The 20,916-nt window shown below is 39.5% G+C and overlaps 1 protein-coding gene across 2 annotated transcripts in view; it reads right to left on the bottom strand.

The window, feature by feature from the left end:
* foxj3 (forkhead box J3) overlaps positions 1–20,916 on the bottom strand; it is a 109,999-nt gene that overhangs the window by 23,873 nt on the left and 65,210 nt on the right. For both annotated transcript variants that reach the window (XM_015029780.1, XM_015029781.1), the window contains exons 3-5: positions 10,891–10,965; positions 6,319–6,402; positions 3,619–3,720 (exon numbers count right to left, since the gene is read on the bottom strand). In XM_015029780.1, coding sequence (XP_014885266.1) covers positions 3,619–3,720; positions 6,319–6,402; positions 10,891–10,965 — 261 coding nt within the window. The remainder of the gene's footprint in view (positions 1–3,618; positions 3,721–6,318; positions 6,403–10,890; positions 10,966–20,916) is intronic.

The raw sequence follows: 20,916 nt of genomic DNA, 5'->3' as shown, positions 1-20,916 counted from the left end.
TGAATACATAAACTAAAAGCTGGATTGTAGACATTTTTTATAAGCATATTTGTGAGCCTGCCTCTGTTATTAAATTCAATATAATTTCAGATTTTTCTACTTTTCTTCTGGTTAACTTAGAAAGTGAGCTATTATTGTTACAGGTTAGTTTTCTAAACTACAAAAAAGCAACTGTTAGGGATGCTCAAATATGAAAAATTGGACTGATATTGATATCTGATAGTAACACCAGTATTATGCCAGATTTACCAATATTTCATTTTATATATTTTTTTTTATCCGATTACTCGATTAATCGTAAGAATAATCGATAGATTACTCGATTACTAAAATATTCGTTTACAACAGCCCTAGTCATGACAGTCTTATTCACCCCCCTTCAAATAAAGTGTTACCGAAATCTGTTACCATCAGATTGCAAAGGTAATTGTTAGCAAAGTCACACAGCATATCAATTAGCAAATTTCTCTTTTTTCCAAACTTAGAGATGGAACATGGTTATATTAAAGTTTTGTTGGGAGGTAAAATAAAACAGCATAAATATCACATCTATGTTCCAAATATCACTAAATGCCACTTGTATCACAGTCTGAGTGCTGAATTGTGTCGTTCATGATGGCAGCATGTTGGAGTAGCTCTGCTGTGCTAGATCTGTTTTGTTTTGTGCAAACTTCTGTTGATTTATTGCTTTTTTTGGGCAATTATTCCAGGATTTTTGCTCTCACTTTTTTATATTTTTGGAAAGTTACGATGCACATCAAGTTCAATCAATCTCTTCCAACGATCAGATTGGGCGAGGATTATATTTCCGACTGCAACATCTCTCAGTTTGGGTTTCCAAAAGCAAATGAGGTTGGTTAGCTGTATCGTCAACTGATGATATCGTCCATGTGAAATATCGTCTCTGCTGCTGGGATTTTGAACCGCATTTTAGGACAGTCGGGAGACTTGTCAAACAACAATCTTTAGTCAGAGGTTGCTTCAGATTTGTTGCAATATCAACTGCTACTGGAAGTCTTTCCTTCCCACAGCATCGCCATCCACGACAACTCTTTGAAGATAGGTCACGATGACATTTTGTAAAAAGTTTCTTTCAATTGAATTGGTCTATCTGACCATCTAGATACATTTGGTTGGGGGTTTTAATGAAGTGAAAATGTTTAGGGGTTGTGAATAATTTCACAAGGCGCCGTATATCGAGTTTGAGAACATTTCTGTTACAGAGATGTAAAAAAAAAAATCCAGTTTAGTTCAAAGACACAGCCTGCAGCAAATAGTCTGACACTTGTCAAAACCAGCTAAAGAACTATAAGATACTCTATCGTACATGTACACACTTGCTACAACACGGCAGACATATGCTCAGCCTTCATAAGTCCCTGACACACAACACCAACTCGCATTTCCTATGAGCGCCGCGCTAACGTTAAATCATTTTTTTTGTATTATTTGTATGCTTGTAGCAAATGAATAAGCGACTCTTGTAGGCTTTTTAAAAGTGCTCCTGAGAGCTGCCCCCACTGGGCCCAGAGGATGAGAGCTTAAGGTTAAAAAGCCTATTTAAATTTCAGAGAGAGACACATACTCACAGCTAACAGCTAGCGGTCCCTGTAGCTTTGCTCTGTGATGTATAAGTGCTTCTAAGCTTTTACAGATGTAAAGAAAAAACAGAGCAGACAGTTGTCAGCGGGGGTGGAGGGGTCACCTGTAGTTGGTCACAAAATGCCAAATAACTGAGTGAAGCCTGAGCTTCGTAAAGAGTGTCAAACACATCATTTTGGGCTGCATCAAGATCATGGATGTCCTCTAGGGTTTGTTGTGCCAGAATGCATTGATAAAACCCATTGAACAGTTAAAATACCAGTACATAGCTGTCTCTGCATGCAATAAGTATTTCTTAAAATCAAATAATGTCGGACATCTCCAGGATTTCATGATTGTTTTTGTGATTTTTGTTTTTTTTGCAATAAAAATCACAGATTTTGTTATGCCAATTTATAAATATTTGCACTAATGTGTGACATTAAGTGCGACTTTTAGTTACTCTCCACATCGATCACGGACTATAACGTGATGTCAAGTAAGGCTGAGGCAGAAACTTAGTAGGATCAAGAAGTACTGCCACCTGCAGATGGGAGTAAGCATCACATAGACGTGATGTATTTCACCATTTTTGAAGAAAGTTTGCAGAAAAAAAAAAAGAGTTAATAATATATATCACAATAGACGAGTGTCTACGTCAATAGATGATCTGATAGAATATTCACTGAACTCTGGGAGATGTAGGAAAAGAAAAGCTTTAGCTGCTCAACCTCTCACTGTCAGTTAAGCAACTGTGGTGGAATCAACTGACTTATTCTTGGTTACCTAGCAACACTCTCACCCTTTGGTTACCTAGCAACAACCTGCTGAGTAACTTGCGAAGCAGCAGTTTAAGGTTTCGCCACTGTGCCTTATAAATGCTTAAAGATAAAAAACAATGGTCACGCCACCAGTTTGGCAATATTTCAGATGTTTAAAACAAAAACGAATTAATTATTGATAGACAATTATTGATATCGACCGATATGAAACTTTTATGTCGTCATAAGTCTTTCAGTCATATCGTCCAGCTTTATGTCACAATTATGTATTAGTAGGCCAGTCACAATAAATTTAGTTCAACAATAAATTGTCCCAGAGGTTACTGAGATAAACGATAATGTTTTGAGCTAATTTTCAAGTAATATCATTTTGATGTCATAATAATGCAAGAACACATTCCCAAAAATCAATTAACTTTAAATTCTAGTGAACATTTAACAATGGAATTCAAAGACATTTTAAATATCAAAAATAAACACAAGCACACAATTAAATAAAATGAATTATGAAATTCTTCAAAATAGCGCTAGTTGAAAGACTTATCCAGTTTTTGGTGGAAAGAAAGAAAAGAGAAAATGATAAATCATGCAAATGGAAATGATTTAGTTTGTTTCCATTTATCACACGATTAACTGTTTTATTGCTTAATGCAACAACCCTATATAAAGTGTGGGGATGTGTTGATTTTATGTGAATTTCCACAATCAAGGAACCTCAAAAGACTGAAGAGACTAACTGATGTAATTTGGTAGTAAATGGATAAAAACTGCTTTGATTTGACCGACAACGTCATAAGAACAGAACTCTTATCCTGAAGCTTCTTGTCACGTGTCCCTCTATTTAGAGGGCCACACAAAAAACTATAGCGGGCCGGATTTGGCCCCCGAGCCTCGAGTTTCACACATGACACAGAGTGTGAGAAGCACTCAGTTTCAAGTGTATGAGAACATATAATGTCTCAGTATCAGTGTGAGCGTTGGATTTCTATGAAGAACATTACAGGAGTCTGGTTGTTGTGCAGGAAAGAAGTAGAACAGGGGCAGCTCGTTGTGTATTTTGGTGTGGGCTGCAGAGGAGAGAAGCTTTAGGCACATGAGCAGATGCTTGTGAGTGCCAGCATCTCCCCTCCACGAGAGTGTGCCTCTCTCTGTGGGGAATAGTGCTGTAGGTGGTTGGAGAAGTGGGCGGGGTCAGGGTGCAGCCGTGGAGCCAGGTGTGTGTTGGAGCTGGAGGCTGGATGGCTTGCTGTAGTACCTTGTTAGTCACAGTGTTGATTGCCAGCGTTGGAGAGGCACTTCCAGAGATCATACAGTCCATCCCCAAAGACTCTGAATCCAGGCTGTATGGTGTGGAAGCCTGTGGAGGTGGGGAGGAAAGAGGGGGGTGTAGAGGCAGAACAATAAAAATAAATAAAATAATAATAATCCAATTATTACAAACACAGGATCTCACCACAGAGGGCTGAATAGAGCGGCCTATATTAAAGGCATAAACACATAAACTAACACCAGATGCATCTGCAAGATACCAAATATAAAACCAGAATGGAGCAACACCTTTATTTAGGTCATCTTTGAACTGAGATTTTTTTAAAAAGCTCCCCCCGCCCCCCCTTCCTCCCTGACTCTCACTCCCAATCAGACATACAGTGTTGCACATACATGCCCTCTTCTTGCCGTATATGCAGTGTTGTCAGAGATAACTCTGCTATGCCCGTCTCCCAAAACTGCTTACTGTAAGAGGATTGGCTGCCAACAATACCACTTTTTTAAATTCACGATAAATATAAATGAGATTTCAAAAAAAGAGAAAAACTCAATTTCGATGTCTGTGACTCTTAATGGAAAGCCTTTTGGGCAGACGGTGCCTCGGTGGGGGAGGGGTTTAAACACAGAGCGTTTGTATTACAGAAAAACATTCTCTTCACTTTGTGCGCTCTTTTGTGTCGCACTCAAATGAGCAGGACTGCATCAGAAGGGCTTTGCTGTAAACTGACAGTAAAGCTGCATTTTGCATCATGTCTATCTGAACATATGAGACAAATGTGTGATTTATGCACACTAGTGTCCTTAATCAGCTTAATCAATTGCTTTAACACACCGTGTGTGTACAGCAATGCTCCAGAGTCAGGCTAATGCAAAGCGTGTATTTAATAACCTGCAGATATATGTACAAGTGTAAAAAACTCATGCATAATTACTTATGGTATGGCTGCCAATAGTTCTAGGTTTTACTGATGTATTTGAGCTGTGCTCTCTTCCAGAGCTGGATCATTATAAACTAAACTGCAGTGTTTCTGATTGATAAAATCTGATTGCACAATACACCTAAAGACTCAGATGTTTACATACAGCCTCACCAATGTTTGGATAAAATGTCCAGAAGAAAAAACAAACTTTTTGCAATCAACAAATTCCAACATATTTCTTGATAGTTATTTGACAACTGCTAAGCCTAATTAAAGCTGAGCTGAAGTCAGTTTTTTAAAAAAGGTGAAAAGATTGTTTTGAGCGACACACTAAAGTTGAATTGTTAATTATGGTATATTTTATGTATTTATCAGCTTTCTGTATAATCCATAATTCATTTTTTAACACTAAATATGTTAAATCTGTCATCTGTCATATATTTCAATCAGTTTTTCTTGCATGTGGATTTTAAAGATAAACCACAGAGAGAGCAGCTGTATGTAAAGTTCTAGAAAAGTGAAATTAGGTTCCTCCTGTAACATTAATATACTGTTTTTTCTTTTTTAAACCATATTTATCATATCTTTGGGGTTTGTTGTCCTGTTAGAAGTAAGGATGGGCAAAAAGGCATAGAAATAAAATATCAGATTTTTTTCCATACCAGATTTTGATTTCAAATTTTCATTGATTTCTCTCATTTTGTGCCAAAAAAAGAAATTGCAAATGACAAAAAATATTTTCAAAAATTTTTTTTTTCAATTATCCCTGTGAATTGTAATTTTTGTATAATCCTAAAAATATAGTCATAATATTAGCAGAATAAAGACACTATTTTACCAGAAGAACATCTTAAAATTTGGAGGAAAAAAGTCATTTTAATTGAAAAAAATCTTGGATAAATAATTTATTTTTCATGTTGAAGTTCTCATAAAATTACTTCTTCATTTTCCTAATATTTCAACTTTATTCTGGTAATATTAATACTTTGTTCTAGTATTATTGTGTCATATGACCTTATTCTAATAAAAAAAAAAAGGAAAAATAGCCGGCCATTTTAAATTGTTGCAGAGTTGACCTGAGTTCAAAGTTCACATAAAAAGAAGCTGTGGAACAGCTTGTCAAACCAGATGGTGGGTCTTGGATATGCTGACATTATTCTGAACTATAGAAACACAAGGAATGTATTGGTGAAAAAACCCCAGATTTTCAAAAAAAAATTCCCAAACTGAAACTTATATGAAAATAAATTGGGAAACCACTGGTCTAGACTAAAAATAAGTCTAGACTTGTTTTTATTTTCAGGATCCCAGAGTCCCTGGTGCCCATCTCCAGCAGTTGTTGGAGATGGACAGGTTGGGTTCAACCTATCCAGGTACATCCTGGACAGGTTGAACCCAGCCAACCTACCAGTCATGTTTTTGGACCGAGCACCTGGAGAAAACCCGTCCATGGACAATCCATAAACCAAGTGGATTTCCAGATACCAAGTCTTTCATACGCTGCAACTTTTTGGAAAACCAGTACAAATGTCCCCAGTCAAGTGAGTTTAATGTCATCATTGAATGGACACAGAAATAAGGCATTGATCGAAACCTAATCAATCAACCTGGTTTGGATTCTGATGAAGAATGTTTATGAACTTTTGACCGAAATTGTCAAATGTGGTGAGATGTACACACCAATAAAAGCTGAACCAAGCTGATCTCAACACTTGAATTAAGGATGGATGCAGAAGGAGTTTTCTTTTGGATTTGAAGCGACTCACCCGCTCTCCTGACCGTGGCCTCTTCTTTGGCCGAGTTGGCAAAGCGTCCTCCTTCGGGTTGGTGTCAATGGCCCAGTAGGAGCCCTGCAGACAAAACAGCAGATCTGTGAGACGATACCAAGGATTGTTTTCATAACTTTATTACAGTGGTCTACAAACAATTTGTGTACAGCCAGGCAGGAAACCAAGAAAAGGAAAAAGGAAGTCAGGAAGTTTCCCCTCTGCCTTCACCATCTACCCTATCAGCCAAAATCTTTATTGGAGCTGATAGTCGAGTGGTTAAAGGTTGTGCCAAGTGTAGGAGGTCTTTGTTAGGAAGAAAGGCTGGGCTTTCTCTCCTCGCTGAGCGGCAGCGGAGGGCGGCTGCTGGTGGTAAAATGTTAAGCCTTTCCTGCAGCTGTGCTTCCTCAGCCTCAGGTACTGAACCCAGAGCGAGCGCTGCTGCCAAGGATGAAGAAAATAGGCTCAGCAATCAAGGTAGCGCTCGCCTCGCCATGCTGCTCCCTTCAAAGTCTGAGAAAGGCTAATGAAGAGGGAACTCTACCACCAACCTGCATTATTTACCTTTCCATTTGGCCTCAATTAATTTATTTTTCAATAGCGTTCCACCTGGAAGGCAACAGGAATAACGCTCAGCTTTATAAAGATTCCTACCCTAAGGCTGTATGGGTTGTGAATTTGTTTTCAATATTTTTCACAATTCCTGATACGATCTCAACTGCCGAGAGGAAATAAGATCAGCGCCTTGGAAATCACTTCCTTAACAGAGAGAATAATTGATATTTCCATAGGAGATTCTCAGAACAACAGAACCCAGAACCGCAGCAAACACATCGCTTTGCTCTGGTTACACCAGCCAGTGTGTTATTTTCACAGCTCTCACACACCAAGGCTGGATCTGGTGGGTTTAAATTCTAACTTTGAGAATGTGTGCAGCTTTGGGGTCAATTAACATTGTCCTCAGAGGATAAATAATTCACACTACAAATAAGCAAACACATGGATACTCCTATATAGATATGGGCCATGGCTGAATAAACCACACGCTCTGATGAGAGGTTCAACTAGACACGAAAAAAAGTTTTGACAAAATCTCTACATTTGATCTTCTCTCAAACTGCAGTGGTTAAAAATCGGCAAAACGGACAGAACGCTTCCTAGTTTTTTGTCGCAGACAAAGCTGGGCTTGGTTGCTGTTTCTTTTAATTGAGAGAGCAAGAGGAATAAGTTAACCCTCATGGGATGGGAGTTTCTGCATTTCCCTCCACTCAACCCAAGAGAGTTTGCAGGAAAAAAAAGAATAATATATAAAGACTCATTAAATTATTCACAAATACAGCGGTATACTGTAGCAATGCCAAGTCAAGTGTGTCGAAGTCTGGGGCAAAAACAGAGCAAAGCCGCAGCGTTCTCTGTGGTCAGAAGACGAAGGAGGTAAAGTTTGTTTTGTTTGTTTAATGAAAACAGATCCCAACAGCAGATCTGCTCTTCCTCCAAATGACACAGCTCATTTTCATGCGTTAGCATAAATTACGTCACCTGCTTCCTCTTTTTAATGTAAATTTCAGAGCGACAAACAAGAATGAAGCCGTAGCTCAATTAAAATGAGGATTGTTACAGGCAGACTTCACATTGCGTTTCTTACCTCTGCATGTGCACAGTACTAATCGTCATCTCTTACACCATCTCACTGACAGGGAGCGACATGACTCTCCTATCTCGTGCAACCAGCAGTTCTCATATTCCTGCCACATTACAATATTGATGCAACATATCAAGACCGGCTAGCAGCTCTTTGAAGTTGTCTTCAGGGGGGGGAAAGGCAGTGAGGAAAATTCCAAATTAAACATTAAGGATGCGAACATGTTGGCCATGCATTTGGAATGGGATCCATACTGCAATAGATTATTTTGTATTTAGTGGAGCAGCTCCCAGGAGTGTCAATATCAGAGGATTACAGCAAAACATGAAATTAGCATTCAGTCCCCATCCTCTACACAGCCTGGTGTAGCTCTTCACGCGTGTGTTGGTGTGTGCATATAATTATTTGTGTTGCTGCCTGAGCATATGTAGTGTGTGTTCTGGCAGGACATAGATGATATCTGGGTTTGGCTGCATATAACTGGACCTATGCACACCATCACCATACAGGTGAAGCTCAATAAATTAAATCATCATTTAATGGCTTATTTGAGTAATTGGGCAATTTTTTTTTTGTATATAGGTTAATTACAAACAGCAATATATTTAAAGTTAATTAAACTTGAAGATCATTATTTAAAGCTTAAAAAAAATCATGCTGAAAGACTGTTCACAGGGTGCTGTACTACAGCATATCAATGAAAAGATGAGTGGAAGGAGAAAGTGTCCAAAAGCAATTGAGATGTAATTGCAGCCTTAAGCTTGTGAATCATAACCCATTCGAGAAGTAGCCATGTCTGCAGACAAAGTAGGTGTTTCTAAAGGGAAGCGTTTTTCATGAGCCACACCTGATTAGATGAAATTAATATCTGTAATTGGACTTTATTTTGAAGAAACATTACTAGATTCCTTCTCTGGCAACAGACTTTCATTTAATTATCTAATTTCCCAAGCTGAACGTCATAACTATTAGAAGACTTATTAAGCACTTAGATATGATAACGGCAGGTCACGTCTAATCCTGCCCCTCTTAACAGAACATCCAGTCACATTTTAATATAAGAGCATCAACAAGATCACAGTGCTTTAATAACCAGTGGTCTGCAACCTACTCCAAGTAAACAACCATTCATTTGCTGTGACATGAGCTCAAAGTGTGACACTACAGCTGGCTTACTAAAGGATCGTGTTTAAAAATGATAATGGATAAGTGGCTTAAGACTGGGTCACTGAAAAGAAAACCTGAAGATACTGGTGGAAAGTTTCTCAGGGTGAGTTTCAGAGCTTTTGTTTTTGAACATTATTATGAAACACAGCACGCCACAGGCATCAAGATCTAGGTCTGCGCCCCATGCTGACTAACTGCATCTGAACACCTAAAGTAAAATTATTTACATTGAGCTTATCCTACAGGCTGAAATAAAGTGTTTATTTTTTGCCAAAGCAACTCAAGTCAATTTTTCTTTTATTATGCTTCTAATTACAAACAGCCCTAAAATGGTATTAGTGCACACAATTTTTTTTGATTTCCATGTGTTTTCCATCACTGGAAAGCTTAGAATCCACAATTTAATAATGTGTAAATAACTCAAAATGCCCCAAGTTGTTCATGGTTTTATCCAAAGCAGAGCGACCCTTCACATTAGGATGAACAAAGACAGTGAGTTAAGAGACTAATATTTTCATTTCAGGTTCTATATATTAAGATTATGTGTTATTGTGGGGGCAATTGCATATTAGGTGGTTTGTGAATGTTTGCCAAGTGGTCCTGAGCCTGAAAACGTTTGAGAAACACTGCTTCTTAGTGATCCTGATTTCATCGTCCAGCAGGATTTGGTACCTGGCCACATTGCCAGAAGCACCAAACCCAAGTTGACCTTTAGTGACCATGGTATCACTGTGCAGCATTGACCCAACGCTGGTCTGACTTAAACCCCATAGAGAAACAATGGAGTAAACATGAGATAACAGAGTCAACAATGCTAACAAGATGAAGATGAGTGTTAAAGCAACCTTGGCTTTTTTAGCACCTCAGCAGCCATGCCTCGCTGCACTGATGCAATAATTCATGCGAAAGGAGTCAAACATGCTGTATAATGCAGAGACACTGTTCAGTCAGTTCATATTTTTATATGAAAAGAATCCCTTTTTGATTAGTCTGATGTAAAATAATATCACCAAAATAAACAAAAATAAACGCTTGAAATATTCATATTCCTCTGTGTGTGTAATGAATTTATGACATATCTGAGTTTATCCTAAAGACGGTCTAGGTTACCGAGTTGCCCCTGTGAGTCGGGGTCTTTAAACCCCCTCGCAGTCCATCAGGGGATCGTTCTCATCAGGCTGATGTCGCTTGAGATTGGGAAGTAGATCGAGCTAAGATAGCAACAGTAGGTGGTCCTACTGAGATTTAAATGTCAAATTAACATGGACTATATATTCTTATACAGAGGAGGAAAACAGGAGGAGAGCTGAGCTGGAAACAAAGGAGAGCAGATTTTTTTGTTGTTGTTGTTTTTTAATACTTCAGGGACGATCGTTTCTGGAATCGTTCTGCCCTTCTACACTTTTCTGTCCAAAACTTTTACTTCATATATCTACGTCTACTGCCTGTGTCGGTTTAAAAATGATAATAAATTAAACATCCATTTCATTTCACATTTAAAATGCATGTGTGTGACGTTCATAAGAAAATGAGCATTCCTTTCGTTTTCAGTCTGTCAGAGTCCTGGCAGTCATTCAAAGGTAACATTTTTCTACCAGGGAGAGCATGACACACACACCCCAAAAATGTTTCAGCTGTGTGTTCAGCCAACAGAGTCTGCTTAGTTGAAATTTAACACATTTTCTCTTTCCCCCCCCCCCCCCCTCCTCACTTGCATGCAGTCTTTAACTGACCGTGATTAAAATAATCTGTGTCAGTCTTACCTTTCCAGGGTCATCTTTGGAGCGAGGCACTTTGAGAAAACATTTGTTTAGCGACAGATTGTGCCGTATTGAGTTCTGTGAGGGAAAACAAAGAGAGAGAAAGGTGGCGAGGTAAGTAAACATATCAGAAATGCTGATTGTACAAAGTATTTCGTAACAAAGCAAAAACAAGGGTGCCCATAGCAACGAGTTCACACACTTTTACATCTTTTTCCCCCCTATTGATTTACAGTCAAACAAGGGCTTAAAGGCTGTGAAACACAGATTTCATCTCATCCAATGAACTCCATTTGGGCTGCACATCATATCAAATTCCACGGGTGCCAGAAATAGGAGCAAGAAGGAATCCCACACTGGGATGGCTGCTGATAGCAAGGCCTGATATTAATTAATGCTCTAGCATCCTCCTGTGGGGGCTGGAAATAAATTATGTAGATCATTCTGAAAGTTAACTCATTACTGTGTTACGAGCTGGTCCACACTGGTGGATTGGGAGATGCATCCAGCTGCCTGATATGAAAGGAGGGATGGGTTTAAGAAACCATGCAGGTTAGATTGCAGACTCTTGGTCCCCCAGCAGCAGAAAGACCCCCCAGGCCGCCACCCCATGAACCAGCTGCAGCCAGACCACCGGAGGGCTCGACATCACCAGTGGATCCTCATCCACTCCACTTTATGGGCCGGCATTGACTGATGGTCACAATGAAATGCAAAGGATAAGCCGAGAGAGGAGCTCTGTGAGAGACAGACGAGAGACTCCACATTTTTCATGTTAGCGTTTCAGACCTTTACAGACTTGAATCAGTCAGGTTCTCAGTGCCAGGAAGGAATACAAATAAGAGTTTACTGCTGGTATTTAGGTCAGGCTTTAACTATAGAACCTGTAAGGATGAATGATTTATGGAAACATAGATGGAAAGATGAGCGAAAGGAACAAACAATAACGTATGGCTGGATGGACATCGAAATGAACCAGTGACCAGCAGAATGGATCAATGCATGGACTGATGGAGTCAGACATTGGGATAGGAAATGAAATGTTTACGATTTCCCATACTTAGCACTTAACCAGACATGAAAAGTAATAAAATTTAATGCTTTTCTAGACATAGAGATAAGTTCCCACTGATTCATCATAAAAGTTAACCACATCATTGGAGAGAGAAATGTTGTAAATCCCACTGACTAAACCTCTGAATGACCACAATTCAGCCAACATGGCTCTTTAATACATACTTATGGCTTGATGAAATATTCAAGGATGGGCATTATGTATTTTCCACGTAATGCCATTTTGTAGCACAACCAAGAAACTATGTTACCCTCAGCTGCTATGAAAAGGATGTACATGTCAAATTTGACTTCTCATCATAGCCATATCTGACGCCTTCAAATTGGGGCTCTGTCTCTTTAAAAACCTTCTACCTTTTCTAACACTTCAGTAAGTCAACACAAAAACCATGCCATACATAGATACAATTTACAACCGTTCTTAGGAGTGTTGTAGTTCCTATGATAAGCTCAGCAGACATATGGTTCCACCTGGTGCTGCTGCCGCTAGTCTGCGGGAGCCGAGTGCTCTGCGAGTTGGCAGCTGGGTTGGAGTCTGCAGCTGAGAGGAGGAGCTTTGTGGAAATAGGCGAAATAGACACCTCCAATTGGTTGCCAGAGGAGATTCAAGGATTTCTGAAACATTCAAGAAAGAATCAAAGCAACACTCCAGGTATGTTTTGATGAGGGATTAGCATTAAAGCATGATGAAAAGCTCCAAAGAGTTGACTTTTCATAATACCACCCCCTTAAACAATTCTGAGGATCAAAACAGATATAAATCACCTTTAGTATGAGACAGACTTTACAGCACGAAAGGGCAACCCTCATCACCTCCAAGCTACAGTCATCCTCCACTGTGTAGGATTCAGAGATTATTATTTATTTAGTAAATCAGCTCTTTCAAGGCTCTGGCTTTTGTGACTGAAATATTGAATTTCTCCCAACCAGAGAAAGGCCTTTATGCCGCCATGGGCTAAAACTGAGATTTCAGATTGCATATTGACACTTACATTTTAGTATTCACTAAAAGGTAATTTCACTTAAAGAAAAAGATAACTACTCTCTTGCACAGAAACAGAGTAAACAGTTCAAGGCGATAACTGTGCTGCTGCTTTCATTTGAGTTCATTTTGGACATCAGAGCTACTAAAGTAAAAAGTAAAAAGAAATATCTGGAGTGGATTGTCACATTGTATGTTGTAAAATTCACAACTAGTGATGTTCCAGCACTGACAATAAATTGGGTTTTCAATATTACAGGACGGGAGATTTGCATTGTGGATGTGCAACAGACAAACCTACAGCAAATGCATGACGCTACCATGTCAATATGGATCAAAATCTGAGCAATGTTTCTGACAGCTTGCTGAATTCATACAATGAAGAATCAGGGAGTTCTGAGCACAAATGAAGGACCAACCCACTTCTGGTAAGGTGTACCGGCTGTAGAGGGTAAATGTTTATAATAAAACGTTAAATCTCAGAATGCTTTTGTACTGAAGCACGACAAAATGAAGATCAGCTCAGCCCATCCAAAGAAGACCAGAAACAGACAGAACAAGGAAGTTCTAGTTATTTTGGCATATTTTTTAAAACAAAAGTTGTACAATTTTCCAGCCTCAAATTATTTTTGGACCATTTTAAATGTTCATCTGAGCGAATGGGTAGACAGGTGGACAAACATTGAGAGATGGCTGACATTATAATCTATACATTTTAAACAAGAAACAAAAAAGTGTAAAAGTCACACTAGTTACAGCTTATTTAAACCATCATGTTGACAATTGGACAGTTAAGTTTATTTTACATAATTTTTTTTAAATAAAAAATTAGCAAAAATGATGTAGTAAAATTAAAGACATGAAAAATCCTTTCCTCACACCATGATAATGTTATGGACACCTCATAGCATTATTATTTGGGCCATATGGCTCTCTGAGCTTCACATCGAGATAAGGAAGTGCTCAGGGTTGCACTGTGATCAGAACTCTGTGGTCTGAACGTAATTAAGCCACGGGCGCCTCACTTTTCCTACCAAGTGAGATTGTGTACAGTTGTGAAGCAGAAAAAAAAAAAATCCAAGCCTGCAGAATCAGATCTCAAATGTCATGCAGACTTGACAAATAGATCCACTGAGACCCCAGTAACCTGAAGACTCCAGGGCAGCCGAGGTAAACGGTTAACCTTATTGTTGTGTGTTTGCTGATGCAGGCCGCTTGAACCAACTCTGGCATCTCTGCAAAATACAGCATGAAGATAAATGTTTTGTTCTTCTGGTTGCATTTCCTCCCCTACTCCAACAATAGTAAAGCCTCAGCTTGGATGAACACAGCAAAGTGCATCATCATGCATAGTGGAGAGTGACAAACAGATAAGACGTTCTCTGCTTGGTCAGCCAGATGCTACTTGGAATCCCTGAAATGTGTGAAACCAGCGAGGATCTGATGGGACGGTTTCTAAAACAAGCTTTACAGTTCCACAGAACCACAAGTACTCCACAGACATTTTCCTCCACAGTCTGCGTCTAAAAATGGGGGCCACCTAATGCCACGCAGATGGGAGGTGAAGAGAGGTGCCTCGTTCCATTAAGGAACGTCTGTTTGTTCTAAATCATTGATACAGTCAAGCGGGAGTGGCTTGCTGCAACATCAGAAGTTTATTTTTTAATGAACCATGCTTTCCTGCTCTGCTATGCTCCTGCTGGGTCATAAGAGATGAAAAACTAAGGATATAGTAAGCAGGTCTGTGCAAAGTACAAAGTTTCTACACAACTTTCATGAAAACCCCCACTGCAAACTATTGCCCTAAAACCTCCAGAGTTCCAGGTCTTTATTTTAAAACCTGCTGAAAAAATGTCACTATGAAACTACAGCAGATCTTCCTATAGTAGGCAGGCTTTAAATATGTAGCATATTTAAATGAAACGGCGAAGATTACGATAGAGAAGAAGGCTAAAGAAAACTAAAAGTCCTGCAGAAACTACACCTGCAGAAAGAGAAAAAAACACATTGGAAGGGCGTCTAAAAATAGATATAAGGAAAGAAAGACAGAAGATTGGAGTAAGCTCCTCACAATAAGCAATTAACCAATTGGGCAAATTTGTTTACACAGACATCATAATCCATTTTATTTATCGTTTTGGTTGGGATGTTTTATTTTAGATATTTAAAATATGTTCCAGTGTGAAGTGGATTTCACAAAACTAAAGTTCATCAGTGATTGAGAGGGCAAACTTGCATTTTTATGCCATTGTTAACACATTACTTGAAAATGGTCTCAAAATAACAATGTTATCGTTTATGGCAATACATGACTGGGGTAATTTATCATTCAGTAAAATTTGTTATTGTGACAGACCTAGATAGGATACAATCAAGGGAGGAAAGCAGGACGAGCATGATGGACAAAGGGACACGAGCCAAGAAACAAAAAAAAGGAAGGAACATTGAGACAATGGGAATAAAGTCTTGAAATTCCCTTTTTTTTTTTTTAGACACTTTTCCCCCCATACATATCCAGACCTGAAAGATGCTGTAATCACATTCCAGACTTGTGTAGGGACCCCGGAGACAGCAGGTTATCAGCAGATATGAAGCAGATATGCAGATCTACGGCGGAGGGAAATTAAGTAGGAGGAAGAGGTCAGAAGGTGTTAGCAGACGTACACAGAGTGAGAGAGACAGAGCTCTCTGCAGGGGGTCTCGCCCAAGTGCAGCCTAGAATCTTACCTGCAACCCCCACAGAGTTCTCTACATTCAACCTTAGAGTGAGCCTTTGAGTGTGTGTATGTGGGATACCTCCTACACACCTTGAAAGCCACGTGCGCACACAGGAACGTGTCTCCGAACAAATGGCGGTGATTTAACTCACCAGGACAGTAGTGGAGGCGTAGGCAGCTCCGCCCTCACAGCCAGCACCCCCACCACCACCCCCCTCTTCCCGCTGAGAAGCGCCGCAGCTCGGCAGAAGGGCCGCCAGGGAAAAAGGAGGTCAGGCTGACCTCTGAGCTCGGCGTGTCAAACGTTCAGAGACAAGCTGAAGGGACAGGCCGTGTCAGAGCCCTGCTCCTCACAGCTGGGGAGGAAGAGGCGCCCCGCGCACCCGGCCAGGAACCCAGGGGAGAGAACTCAGCAGGCTGCTTATACAGACGAGCGTATACACAAATACACCAGCCATGACGTATAGGCGACGAAGACCAGCAACTGAGGGAGAGGAAGGCCTCGTAGACTGGGCCGATGTGAATAAATCAATGCCACTCTATGTTTGAGCTCTTGCCAGCTTCCCACCATCTATTTGTAACTTCATGCCTCCGGACAGAGCGTAAAGAAGAGAAGGCTTTATTCAATCAACGCTCGGTTATTCAGTTAGAAGTCGGAAATTTAACTGTCAGTCTGTAAATGCAAGATTACCCGAGGCAGTTCCGAGGCCATGCAAGAGTTTGAGATGATAAAAGTAAAAAAAAAAAAAAAAGCCCTCAAATGACAATGTCAGGGAACATAAGGGCAAAATATTTTACTTTATTGCCAGAAAATCTAAAAATATAGAAATTATGGAACATAAATCAAAACAAGCACTTTTATCGCTTTTAGTTTTTAGCAACTCTTCTGACACAAAAAGGCCTTTGTCTCACTCTCAAAACCGAATTATGCACGCATGTTATGGATGATGAAGTGCATGCAACAATTGTTTGGATTCAGGTGTTCAGCTCTTTTTGGGCTACGGTTGCCACTAAATACTTCTTGCATTAACTATCAATGTGTGCTGTGCAGAAGTGTTTTTACCCATGTGTTCTTTGTCGCTCTGATATTCCAGTTCTGTTTTTTTTTTCTCGTTTTCTGCAGGTGCAGAGGCAGACTTCTAGTTTTCTTGTATCATCTTTATCCGTCTTTATTGTCATTTCTGCTGTTTCCCAATGACATTTTGCCCCGCCTCTCTTCCTTTCTTTTGCCTCTCTGTGTCCAATGTATTTAAAATAACCTACAACACTAAAAGAAAAGAAGTCTTGAAAAACCTTCAAGAGGTCTTACAACTGTGGATATAAAAGTGCATACCAGTACAATCAGAAAGATGCCAGGTGAGTTTAACTTCCATAGAGGATTGTGTGGAGGAAAGAAACCTTTGCTTTGCAGAAAAAAAAACATGAAATTTGACAGAGAGAACATAGAGAAAGACCAGAACTTCTGAAATCATGTTCTTTGGACAGATAAGTCTATATATTTGAAATAAACCAAATACTTAATTCCAGGAAAAGGCCCTCATACCAACTGGAAAGTATGGAGCTGGAACCATATCAGAGGTGCATAAGCAGAAAGCGGGAAAAAAAAGAAGAAAAAACACTAAAGCTTGAATCCTGTGGTATGATAACAACTTAAGACACACCCATAAAAACACTCAGGACTGGCTGAGTGTTAAGTGCAAGTCCAAATCTTGATGTTATTGATATGTAGGGTGAAACAGGCTGTACATGCAAAAAACTGCTTAAATATCTTAAAAGTGAGAAGTGGGCAAAACTTTCCTAAGACCGTCAGAGACTGGCAGAAGGCTACAAGAAGCATCTCACTAAAACTCATTATTATAGACGGTAGCATTAGCTTTTAGAGCGCAGGGTGTCCTAGGTTTTTACAAAGTAAAAATTGATGTTTAAGCTATTTGATGAGGTTGTTTAAGGGCTATAGAATGTTTCTAATTGTAAAAGTAATGTCCATAACAAGAGCTGCTCAGACATGAGGCAAAAATAAATAAAAAATACGCAGAACTGAATTAAAATTTTGGAAATATAGTCATAAGAGTGTGTAAACTAATGTACATCATTAGGTTGCCACTGAAATAAAATAAAAATCTGAAACATTAAAAAACAAATCCTTTCATCAATAAAGGAAAACTAGATAGAAAGAAAGCACCACAGGGTTTTTGGAAGAGGAAAAACAGCTGGGTCGTTTCACCAAATCTACGAGCTTTTCTGAAGAACTGGTGCAGTGAGTGGAACCGAAGCAACACTTATGCAAGCTGTGCTGGTTGGAAAACAGGAGCCGAGTTTCTGACCTGACAACAGGTCTGAATGGAACGGGGATGTGAAAGACTCGAGAGCTAGTACCGAGGAGGATGTGTTCAAAAGCAGCCTTTGAAGGAAGATCTTTGAGGTCAATGAAGGAGAGAGCGAGGGAAGTAAGACACAAACAGAGAAGGGGAAATGAAAGAAAGATAAGGATAGGTCTGTTTTAATTAAAAACTGTGGTTTTTCAATGAGATGATCTTGAGCCTTGGCACAAAAGAGTGACCCGTGTCAAAGTCAAAGCGGTGAAATATTATGCAAGCCTGTCGAACACAATCAGTTTCTGCTTTATTATAGTGAAGGCATCAAGAATAAAACTGTTTTTTTTTTACAGTTTAAGCTCAAGAGGCATAGAAAAAAAAAGACTCACCTTGCTTAAAATAAAATCAAACCAGAGTTATAGTTCAATAGAATATAAGTGTCAAACATATAAACCCAGACTTCCTTTTCTAAAAGTATCCGTACCATTTGAACTCTGATTTACATTACAAGGGTAGAATGAAAGTACCTGCACACCACACATTAGATTTTTATACATTTCTGTGTTGGTTAATCACAAAAAAAATCCCAATAAAATACACAGAAGCTCAAAGAAAACCAAAAAAAAAAAAAGAATCAAGGGGTGTGAATATGTTTGAGGCGCTGCAGGGCTCCTCCCCCAAAAAACAGATCTTTGTAGAGAACAAGGCCACACTAAAGTCACCAGTGAGTGAATCAGAACCGATACAGTAACACATTCACATGCGCGCTGCAACACAAAGGCACACCGGTACATGACTGTATTTTTAGGCCGTTGGTATTTCGTAAGGACCCTGTGACATGCCCACCAACACAGAACGTAGTCCTCAGCCTCGGGGATGTGCACCCGGACCAGGGAATGTAGCACCTTCACTGTCTATTTGTAGTGGGTGTGGGAAGGCATGTGGGATGCCACAGCATTTACTCAGCAAGGGTTAGGGAGAAAAAGGCTCAGACAGGCGGGTAGAGGAGGTTTGCTCAGGTAGAAATCACAATCACAAGAGCTCTGATACCGCTTCAACCCTGTCCTGCGATTATAAAGGTTGTTTTTAGTATTCAGTTTTATAAATATAAGGCCATTATCGAAACCTTGCTGTTTTAAGAGCGGCGCGCTACAAGAATGGCCTATAAAATTGCTTGTGTTGGTGTTGAGCACTTCTAAAAGAAATACTTACTACAGTTAACAGAGATTTCTCAGTATGAACCTTTTTTCTTCATCATAATGGTATAGCTGAGATGCCTGCCAAGGCTCGCTGCCCAGTGTACCACAAAACCTGCATTTATCAAAGACGAGAGACCTAAAGCTCACACTCAAATGCCAATGAAGTCAACTATAACGATTTTCACCTTTCATGTTTTTCCCCATCCATCTTCAAAGGCATTTGATCTGTCTCCCTTGGCATCTCGTAGCTGCGTGTTGGCATGCCTGGTTTAAAACCTCTCACTCTCTGATCTTTAAGCACTTGTATGTTGATTAAATAAAACATGAAGCGCTTGCTTACCAGCTGAAAAAAAAAATAAAATACATATTTACGTAGGTCAAATCTGTCATAAACATACATAAACAAACTTGTTAGTGCAAAGAGCGCTCAAGTTCAACATCCACAGAAGACTGGGACAGAAGGTCAGAAGAAATTAAAATAAAGAAATCAAACTGATGACTGAATTTTGCCATCTGCACCTTTGTTATCTTCTGTCAGACTCTGAGGCATTATAGTAATTAAAACTCAACAGCCACTTTTGCAGAAGTACATGACACTATGGGGAAATTGTGTTTCCCCCATCCCCCTCAACAGGGGGCATTTGGCAAAATTAAACTCATTTTTCATAGCAGGACTCATTTAGTGAACGCAATACATGCAAGAAAGAAATTAGTCTGATAAGGGATTACATGGGAACTTTAGAAGTTGTCAAAGTAGTGGCAGGAGAAATGTGGAACATCATAGATACAACTGGTAAATGCTCAGTCGGTTTTGTTTTCATTAAAAAAAAACAGCGAAGATATGGAAGGTTTGCATCAGCTGTCTCCATGCAGAAGGTAAAAAGCGTAGCTACAGTAGGAGCTTCTGACTAAACCTCCGAAGCAAATACAGCATCATCCAAGCGTCCAAACTCCCCTTGAACTTTCTAAGATTTTGTCACATTGCAGCCATAAACGTTAGTGTATTTCATTGTGATTTTAAAATTTGAGGTAATGCATAGTTTTGATGCAGGACAAAAATGATGCATGAGTTTAGTGTTTGTTTTAGACAAAGAAGTCTGTACTGTTTCGTATTCAGCTCCATTTGAGTCGGTACCTTGTAGAAACCGTATGATTCGGGTGGATTTTCTGATGGAAGGTGGAGGTTTTCTGGCTGATCGGCAATTACAATCTTTAAAAAGCCTGACCTGTCAATTCTGATTTTGACCAATACCAATTTTTTTCATCTGAAATGTTGTTAAATGAGGCAATAAAGTCACAGAGTTGGTAACAGTGGTGTGTCTATTGTTAACTGCAAGCATGTGGACATGACCTGGTGGGCCAGTCTTTCAGTAAAACCTCTCTGGCCAGAGAGAAATAGATGAGTGGTTGGATTTTAGACCTTTGCTGAGGTAGATAAGATCATTGGATAAAATCGGCTTCACACGAGTATCAACCAATCAGATTTTACCAGAAAAAAAGAAAAAGGGAAACCTTCCCGTACTTCCAGTGTTACATAAAACACCAATATTACACACCGTTTGTGGCTGCTATTTGATACAGAAAGATTCAGGAGGTGACAATATTTATTTTAACATTAACATGACCAATTCCCAATGTTCTTACAGGACCTCACCGTCTCCATATTAACCAGCAACTGATACAGATTAACCACATAACCTGAACACAGCAGAAGTGGATCTGCTCTGCCTCATTGTGCAGAA

Source organism: Poecilia latipinna, unplaced genomic scaffold (genome assembly GCF_001443285.1).
Source record: "Poecilia latipinna isolate Pla-1442-1.1 unplaced genomic scaffold, P_latipinna-1.0 Scaffold162, whole genome shotgun sequence".
Classification (NCBI taxonomy): Eukaryota; Metazoa; Chordata; class Actinopteri; order Cyprinodontiformes; family Poeciliidae; genus Poecilia; species Poecilia latipinna.
The sequence above is the reverse complement of the archived record's forward strand: the minus strand, read 5'-3'. Positions and strand labels throughout refer to the sequence as shown.